At 53.3% G+C, this 9,242-nt stretch overlaps 1 protein-coding gene across 1 annotated transcript; it reads left to right on the top strand.

Annotated features, from left to right (window-relative positions):
* The first annotated feature begins 576 nt into the window (after positions 1-576).
* FOLR2 (folate receptor beta) lies at positions 577-6,313 on the top strand. The gene is made up of 5 exons (XM_032427111.1): positions 577-717; positions 2,574-2,735; positions 5,224-5,412; positions 5,516-5,651; positions 5,769-6,313. Exons 2-5 carry the CDS (start codon positions 2,586-2,588, stop codon positions 6,053-6,055), a joined length of 762 nt encoding a protein of 253 aa, XP_032283002.1. The 5' UTR covers positions 577-717; positions 2,574-2,585; the 3' UTR covers positions 6,056-6,313.
* The last annotated feature ends 2,929 nt before the right edge of the window (positions 6,314-9,242 follow it).

The following is a 9,242-nucleotide window of genomic DNA, read 5'->3' on the forward strand; positions in this document are numbered from 1 at the left end:
ATGCTTAATTATGTTTACAGAAACGCTAGGTGGTGAGATATTACATCATTTGTCAGATTTGAGACAATTTTTCTCTGTGAACCTTGACTTCTGCACTTCAACCTCTAACTGTGTCTACCTGGTTACTCAAAAATTAACCCGATAGCTATCATTTAAGCCTACTCGTGTTGTGCCAGGCTTTTCCATATATAATTCTCAACAATCCCCTGGTGAGCAAATTAAAGCTCAGAAAGGCTCACTGACATTTCCCAAGGTTGTATGAGGGATAGCGCTGTCTCTGGAACCCATGCCTGACCCTAAAGCCTGGGTTCTTCCCTACTGCACCTCATGCCCCTCAAGCTAGCTTCATCCTAACAACTATTTGGGGTGCCTTAAAAATTCAGGTCCCCTTTAGAGATGAGCTTCTCTAGGTTTTGATGAATGTTGAATGTGTGAATCCTATAATTAATAAATTAACAAAGATGACTGCAAACAGGAATGAATACTCTGACAGGCTAATGGAGCCTTGGATGGGTGGGGTCTGGAAGACGGAAGGAGGGAAGACTGAAGAGCGGAAAGCGGAAATTACATTCTGTATAATCAGAGCTCTTACAGTCCGTGTATCCTGGCTGAGGTCAGAAACCACTGGGGGAAGTCCAGGGGCCCGGAGCCATTGCCAGCCTGAAAAGAGGCCAGTCCGGACAGCTGTGTGTGCTCCCAGCCGCAAAGGAGGCTCAGGCAAGATGCCCTAAGGAGGGAAGGGTGACAGGGACATTGGGTAGGGGAGGGGCAGATCTTTCTTTAGAAAGATCACTGGGGGGCGTACCTGAGTGGCTCAGTCGGTTAAGCATCTGCATTTGGCTCAGGTCACAATCCCAGGGTCCTGAGATGGAGTCCCATGTTGTTCTGTGTGGCTCCGTGCTCAGCGGGGAGTCTGCTTCTCTCTTCTCTTGCTCCCTCTGCCTCCACCCCCACCCGCATGCTCGCACACGTTTTCTCTCTCTCTCCTGAATAAATAAATAAAATCTTAAAAAGAAAGAAAGAAAGATCACTCGGACTCCTGTGGGGAAGGTGACTTTAAGGGGAAGAAACTGGAGGAGGGAAGACCTGACCCCAAACGCAGAGCCAAGGGAAGTGAATTCCAGAAAGGTTTTTGGAAGGACCCTTGGCCAGGGCTTTGTGGGGACGTGGGGATGGTGAGAGAGAGGAAGCAGTCTCTGTTGTCAACTTAGGTATTTCAGTGACAGCCGAAAGGAACAGGAAGAGAGGAGTGGGTGTCACTTGTGCTGGGTGACTCCCAGGACTCTAAGCACTTGTCTAGTCGACTGCTCCAACATGGGGTACTTTCATTTTAATTAATTAATTAATTAATTTTTTGGTGTGGAGAGAGAGAGACACAGGGGGTGGGGAGTGGGGAGGAGCAAAGGGAGAGGGAGAGAATCTTAAGCAGGCTCCATGAGATCATGACCTAAGCCGAAATCAAGAGTCAGATGTTTAACTTGTTTAACTGACTAAGCCACCCAAGCGCCCCCATGGGGTACTTTTATTTATTTACTTATTTTTGTTTATTTATTGATTTTTTTCCCCCATGGGGTACTTTTATATTGTCCCTCAGGTCCAGGGATCTCTACACTTGTTTTCTGAGGGGTAAGGTAGGAATCTGGTGCATTAGCCTAGAGATTGCTGAGGAGACCAGGATTATGATGGGTGGAGGAAGGAAATGGCTTTCAGAGAACAGGGAAGGAAAAAGTCTGAGGAAGCAACAGTTAGAAACCACCAGTCTTTCCACATCTGTATTATTTAACCAAATAGCACCCCATGTGCTACCTCCCTTGACCTCAGTGCTGATTGGGAGAACTCAGTAGATCTGGGTCACTGCCTTCCCCAGGCTAACAGGTTTCTAAGCTGGCGAGGGAACCCAGGTGATCCGGGGTATGATGGAGAGCATGCACTTGCTGGACATGGCGTGAGGGCACTGTGTGTCCCTAGCCCTTTTCAGGGGAGCAGGGCATGGACCTGAACTATTTAAGTTTTTTTTTTTAGTAAATAGTAAAACTATTTACTTTTCTTTTTTTTTTTTTTTTTAAAGATTTTATTTATTTATTTGACAGAGAGAGACACAGCAAAGAGGGAACACAAGCAGGGGGAGTGGGAGAGGGAGAAGCAGGCTTCCCACTGAGCAGGGAGCCCGATGCGGGGCTCGATCCCAGGACCCTGGGATCACGACCTGAGCCGAAGGCAGACGCTTAACGACTGAGTCACCCAGGCGCCCCAACTATTTACTTTTCTTAAGTAAAGTTGAGAGAAGATGCAGGCACAAATACATCTCTTCCAACTAAGGAAGACTTTCCCAGGGCCGATCCACTAATCCCAGATCCTCTCTGAGCCCACCAAGCCTGGGATGAAGGAACCCCTTTGCCAACCTTCTCTACTTCAGCTTCAGGGAGCCTCAGGACCCCAGCACTGAAGGAACAGGGTCTGGCCCCATCCTTCACTGTGGAGGTGGGGAGACTGACACAGGTGATCAAGGGGGACCCTGCATGAGGCCCTCTCCTTTTGGGCCTCGGCCTCCCTAACCAAAGCTCCGTCTGCAGGGACAGAGAGACATGGCCTGGAGACTGATACCACTTCTGCTGCTGTTGGTCTGGACAGCCTCCATGTGCAGGGCCCGGACCAGGACAGACCTGCTCAACGTCTGCATGGACGCCAAGCACCACAAGATAAAGCCAGGCCCTGAGGACAAGCTGCATGACCAGGTGAGGAAAGAGTGTGGCTCAAGTTGGGGAGGGGGCTGGTTCTAATGGGGAAGAAGAAGTCAGGGGGGTGGCGGAAGGGTCGACTGGTCAGATGCCCCCACATCCTGGGTTATTGCTGGGAGAGAAGATGACGGTAAGGTGGGGGGTATTGGCTGAGGTGATTTTAGGGGTGGCCTCCTCAGAGAATACCATGTCAGCAATGATACGATATGATCATTTGTTGAGCACTTACCAGGTGTGGTGTTTACTGCCCATGATTTCATACTCCCAGTGGTCCTTTGATGTAGCAGATAATGTTCTCCCCCACATGACACAAATGAGGAAACTGAGGCCCAGAGAAGCACAAGGACACACAGGGGACTCAGACATAAGCAGTCCTTGTGGTGGTGCAGGGACAGGACTCGGGTGGGCACACCCAGCGGTTTGGAGGGTGAGAGATTGTCGGGGAGGATGGTTCTTCCTACCTTCACTATGTGCCAGTCCACGGAGGGTCAAGGGTGGAGGAGACGGTCTCTTCTGGCTGTGATATAGAGCAATAGGTGCTGTGTATTCACTCATTCTGTCAACATGGATGCCAGTCAGTTGTAGCTCTATTGAGACTCCATGTCTCCTTTTTATGATAAATACTCTTTATTTTTTTTTTAAGATTTTATTCATTTATTTGCCAGAGAGAGAGAGAGAGAGCACAAGCAGGGGGAGCAGCAGAGAGAGGGAGAGGGAGAAGCAGGTTCCCTACTGAGCAGGGAGCCCGATGTGGGGCTCAATCCCAGGACCCTGGGATCGTGACCTGAGCCGAAGGCAGACGCTTAACTGACTGAGCCGCCCAGGTGTCCCAATAAATACTCTTTAGACTCTTTTTCTATCCTGGAATAAAATTCAAAGCCAATAGAACCTATTTGCACATTTAACTTAAAAAATATCAACATGATTCTCTATCTGTACTACAAAGGAGAAGCACAAAGAAAGTAACTTATAATAAAATAAAGTATATTTCAATATGTCAATTCCCTGGCATGACTCCATTAGAAATCACTATCAAATAGCATGTTTGGGGGCGCCTGGGTGGCTCCGTCGTTAAGCGTCTGCCTTCGGCTCGGGTCATGATCCCAGGGTCCTGGGATCGAGCCCCGCATCGGGCTCCCTGCTCAGTGGGAAGCCTGCTTCTCCCTCTCCCACTCCCCCTGCTTGTGTTCCCTCTCTCGCTGTGTCTCTCTCTGTCAAATAAATAAATAAAATCTTTTAAAAAAAACAACACCAAATAGCATGTTTGCTTCTATTCACCAAATCACTATGAATAGGGCAACTACAGATGAAGATCGACACAGGTGTCTTCTATTGGCAACTTAAATGCTGTAAGATACTCTAAGCTGTGTTGGCATGATGACATAATTTTCTAAAACAGTGAATAACTCTGGTAAAACAAAACACATAGCACGGCTTTCCTTTTCACAGTATTTGCTGTCCTGAAAAAGCCGGTCTATATTAAAATGCTAAGATATGGTGTGTCTATATGTAAGATGGAGTTCAGTTTAGATTTAGGAAATCATAGAGAGGTCTTTCGTTTACTTTTTTCAGCAAATATTTTTTTATGGGCCTGCCACGTTTCTGGCACTGGTCTCATTGCTGGGGACACAGACCTTAGTACTCGCCAAGGAGAAAGTTATTCCACATACGTTACTACATAGGTCATTGCCTTCTTCCTTTGCTCAAAATGTCACCCTCTGGTGAGGCTTTTTGTTCCCCCTAAACATTTTATTTATTTATTTGACAGAGAGAGAGAGAGAGGGAACACAAGCAGGGGGAGAGGGAGAGGGAGAAGCAGGCTTCCCACTGAGCAGGGAGCTCATGCAGGCTCCATCCCAGGACCCCGGGATCATGACCTGAGCCGAAGGCAGACGCTTAAGGACTGAGACACCCAGGCGCCCTCTGGTGAGGCTTTTCACAACCACCTTATTTAAAATTTCAACAATTATCCCATACTCCACTTTCCCATTCCCTGCTCTAATCTCCATATAATTGACTGGATCCTGACACCATATTTTTTTCTCTTTCAGTTTCTTACTGTCTGTCCCCACTTATCAGGATGTAAGTTCCATGAACACATATTTCTGTCTGTTTTGTTCTCTATCGTATTCTCAGCATCTAGAGCAGTGACTGGAATAGAAATAGGTACTCAGTAATTATTTTCTAATGAATACATCAAAGAACTTTCTATAAAGTGTGAAGGGCTGCATCAGTGATGGCTATTGTCCCCCCAACATGGGGTTTCTCTCCGGCTCCCACGACCCCTGATCAGCCCTGTTGTGACTGATGGGAGTTCCTGGAGGTCAAGGACAGAGGGGTCCTCACAGTAAACTTCCTAAGACAACCCACCTGAGGCAGGAGAGCAAGAACCAAATGGGGAGATGCTCGAGGTGGCAGCAGGTTGTGTGTGTGTGTGTTGGGCGGGGGGAGGGGGGGCACTTAGTCCGGTGTCTTCCCCACGCAGTGCACTCCCTGGAAGGAGAAGGCCTGCTGCTCGGCCAGCACCAGCCAGGAGCTGCACAAGGACATCTCCCTCCTGTACAACTTCACCTCGGACCACTGCGGCAAGATGGAGCCCGCCTGCAAGCGCCACTTCATCCAGGACAACTGTCTCTATGAGTGCTCACCCAACCTGGGGCCCTGGATCCGGGAGGTACAGGACCTGCCCTCACCCCAGCCCGGCAGGCTGCCAGCCAGCTGAGTCAAGGCTGCGGGCGGCCCACATCCCCGTCCCCCCTCCCTCCCCTCCCACCCAGGTGAACCAGAGCTGGCGCAAGGAGCGTTTCCTGCACGTGCCCCTGTGCAAAGAGGACTGCCAGCAATGGTGGGAGGACTGTCGCACCTCCTACACCTGCAAGAGCAACTGGCACAGGGGCTGGAACTGGACCTCAGGTGAGGGCCTGGGGGGTGGGGGGAGACGCAGGTGGGGTTGGAGGATTTGGGGGTGGCCAGAAACCAGCTTCGGGCCCAGGGGCTGAATGTCTGCGTCCACGCCCTCTCCGCCTGCAGGAATTAACAAGTGTCCAACCGGGACCACCTGCCGCACATTTGAGACCTACTTTCCCACGCCTGCAGCCCTGTGTGAGGGCCTCTGGAGTCACTCCTACAAACTCAGCAACTACCGCCGAGGGAGCGGCCGCTGCATCCAGATGTGGTTCAACCCGGCCCAGGGCAACCCCAACGAGGAGGTGGCGAGGTTCTATGCCCAGGCCATGAGTGCCGGGGCCCTGCCCCGAGGGCTGGAGCCTCTCCTGCTCAGCTTGGCCCTGATGCAGCAACTCTGGCTGCTCGGCTGAGTCTAGCCCTACCCAGACGTCCTCTCTGCATGTCCCCAGTGTTGATGACCAAGCTGGGCATAGAGGGAGCCCTAAGCGTGCCTCCATCCATTATCCATCCGTCTGTCATCCCATTCCTGCTCCATGGTGGGCCTTGGGGTTTCTCTGGCAGTCAGCTCAAATAAAAAGACTGACACATCCAGGGGCACTTGTGTGGCTCAGTCGTTAAGCGTCTGCCTTTGGCACAGGTCATGATCCCAGGATCAAGCCCCACTCTGGGATCCCTGCTCCGCGGGAAGCCTGCTTCTCCCTCTCCCACTCCCCCTGCTTGTGTTCCCTCTCTTGCTGTCTCTCTCTGTCAAATAAATAAATTAAAGAAAAAAAAAAAAAGATGGACGCATCCGTGTCAGATGAATTATTTTGGTTTGAGTGGGTAGATGACAGCTTCCACTGTTTCCGGATCCCTTCAGGTCAGAGAGATGAGAGCTGGGTTTGAATACCGGCTCTGCTACTGACTATGCCGAAGTGAAGCAGTTGCCTGTCTGTTCTAAAGCTTAGTCTCCTCCTCAATAAAATGGGGATAATGGTCCTTCTTTCCCTCCGGGTTATGAAACACAAAGGAGCTATTGCCTAGAAAGCATGTGAGCCCAGTGCCTGCACTTTAATAGTCCTCAGGGATTCTGTTGCTCTTGTAGCCACAAATGAGAGCTAGGTCCAGGGCTTTGTTACTTATATTGGGCCCCAAATATCCCCCCTTTCTCCTAGGCCCAGCCTGCCTGGCTCTGTGCTCAGCTCTGCAATGGGAAAGCTGGGGATGGGAATCTAGGGAAGGCTCTGGATTCCCAGTGGGGGTGAAAAAAAGTTCGCACATGATGTGGATTGGAGGGACAGAGTTGAGGCTTGGACCCTCAGAAGAGGAAGAGAGAAGACTGGGGAGGGCAGTCTGGGAGGTTCCTGGAAGAGGAAATGTTCAAGAGCCTTGAACAGGTTTAGCTGAGTTCTAGAGGCTTGGATGGAAAAAGGTTGGAAACCCTTAGGGGCTTCCCAGGGGCAGGAGCCTGGCCTCTCCTCTGGCACCTTTGTCCCCTCCAGGGATTGCTAGATATGTCTACCCTGTCTTTGCACAGCCCCCAGGAACTGGGCCTGAGTTGATCTCTGGGTCTCCCTCTTGCCCTTTTCCCCTGGGGAAGTCTTTGTCTCTACATCCCCCTCACAGTTATCCCCAGAGAGCCACAGGTCCCTGTCTGAGAACACCAGGCAGGTGGGTGATCAAGCTACGACTAGAACCCAGGTGTGAAGACTCCTAGTCCAGGCCTCTCCCTTCCCCACCGCACCAGGGTGCCCCCTTCATGGCACTCACCTTCCCTCATACCTAGAGCTGAGTGACGGGGGAAGCCGGGCAGTTTGTGGAGGATGACTTATGGGATTCCCGGAGGGGTCTGGAGACACTGGGATGTATGGGGGTGTCTGTTAGCTACTTTATTTACCTAGTCTGGAAGGCCCCCACAGAGCCCATTCTGTGTCCCAGGCTTTGTTCCAGCTGGGTTAATCCAATGCGTATTTGAAATAGAGGAAGGAGCTAGCTTGTCGGGACTGACCCAGACACAGGTTCAATTGAGCAAAGTGAAAGTTCTCTCCCAGGTTAAAGGGGATCGGCCGACGGCGGCCCAGGAGTTGGCAGCTGCGGGAGCTAGGCTGGAAGCCTGCGCCTTTAAGGAGCCAAGGGGCGGAGGGGCGGGGCAGGAAGCGGACTCCCGGGAGACGCTGCCACCGGCTAGGTCTTTTTTGGGGGAAGGGGCGGGCCAGACCCTCTGTGGGCCCCGCCCCCTTTCCGGCGAGCGGTACCCCTCCCGCCCTGGGCGCCCGGGGGCGTCCGAGCGTGTCGGCTCTGGGGAGCTCCCGGGTCGGCGTCCCGCCCACAAAGGCTCAAGTTTGTCGTCTTGGAGGGAGTAGCTGGGGCGGGGGCGGGTACTAATAATACCCGTTCGTCCTGGCGCCGCGCTTTACAGTTTACACAGCTGTCACCTTCGTTACTCCTTAATTAATAATAAAAATAGCCGCTGTTCTGGAGGCTTACTGGATGCCAGGCCCCGTGCGGAGAGCTTTACAAGCACAGTCCCATTGAGTCTGCCCTCATAACACTGCCCCCACTCTGCAGAGCGGGAAGGCGAGGCGCGGAGGGGTGTCGTGACTTGCCCGAGGTCACTCGGCGGGTCAGTGGCTCCGGGATCGAGACGGGGGGCCGGGGAAGGCGGGGCGCGGGTGCTACCCCCGGCTCGGCCGAGAGCTGCGGGGGCGGAGCGGCGGGCGGGGCGGAAGGCGAGGGGGGGTGCGGCGGCAGAGGATGGCCATCTTAAGTGGCCGCTGAGAGTCAAGGGCCGCTTCCCCCGGGAAGGGGGCTTCGGAGCGGCCCAGGAGGTGGGGGTCTGCGCGCGGCGGCTGCGTCTCTGGGGAGAAGTCGGGAGCTCAGGGGTTTGAGGGAACTTTCTTCTAGAAGGGCAGTGGCGGAGTGGGGGGCGCCTGATCTCGGGCTGCTGAACCCCTCAAGGCCCGGGCCTCCGGGTATGGGGGATGGTGCCAGGGAACTTGGCCGGGAGGGGGGGAAGGGCTTTGCCCCGGCTGCGAGGGGCTGCCAGGGACGTGCGTGGGGAATCGAGGACACTGGACCTTGTCTGAGGGTTTGTGGGAGATCAGGTTTCTATGGAGGGGATTTCCCCCCGCGGGATTTGTAGGGGGCTGGACCCAGTGCAGTTTGAGGGTTCAGGTCGAAGAGGGGCCTGGATTTCACGGGGGTTGAGAGTCGGGCCGCTCGGGTAACGAGGACAGGGAAGAGGTTCATCTTGGATCCCTCGCGGGTTTTGAGGATTCGACCCGACCCTTTGAGGCTGCAAGGGAGGTGAATGGAAAAGATTTGGGGTGGGATTAGACGTTTATGGGAATTGGGGATCATATCGTTGCGATTTTCGGAGGGGGCTAACTCTCCGGAGAGGGGGCCGGGATCCCAAAACGTCCAGGAGAAGGGTAGGGGCAACTTGACCTTCGTTGTTGGGGGGGGGGTTCTGGATCTCCTAGGAGTGGTGATGGCGGGGCAGGATCATTGTGGGCTTGGGGGGGTCCCGCGTCCTGCGGGAATGCGGGGGCCATCATCCCCACGGGGAAGAGGGTGGGGGTAGGGACGGTCGGGCCGTGGGCCGAGCGGAGGGGGAGG

Source organism: Phoca vitulina, unplaced genomic scaffold, assembly GCF_004348235.1.
Source record: "Phoca vitulina isolate PV1807 unplaced genomic scaffold, GSC_HSeal_1.0 scaffold36, whole genome shotgun sequence".
Taxonomy (NCBI): Eukaryota; Metazoa; Chordata; class Mammalia; order Carnivora; family Phocidae; genus Phoca; species Phoca vitulina.

Bases quoted from the DNA above. Each gene is read 5' to 3' on its own strand.
- FOLR2 (XM_032427111.1), top strand. From the start codon at position 2,586: ATGGCCTGGAGACTGATACCACTTCTGCTGCTGTTGGTCTGGACAGCC. The intron at 5,413-5,515 runs GTACAGGACCTG...CCTCCCACCCAG, and splicing joins TGGGGCCCTGGATCCGGGAG to GTGAACCAGAGCTGGCGCAA. The intron at 5,652-5,768 runs GTGAGGGCCTGG...CTCCGCCTGCAG, and splicing joins GGGCTGGAACTGGACCTCAG to GAATTAACAAGTGTCCAACC.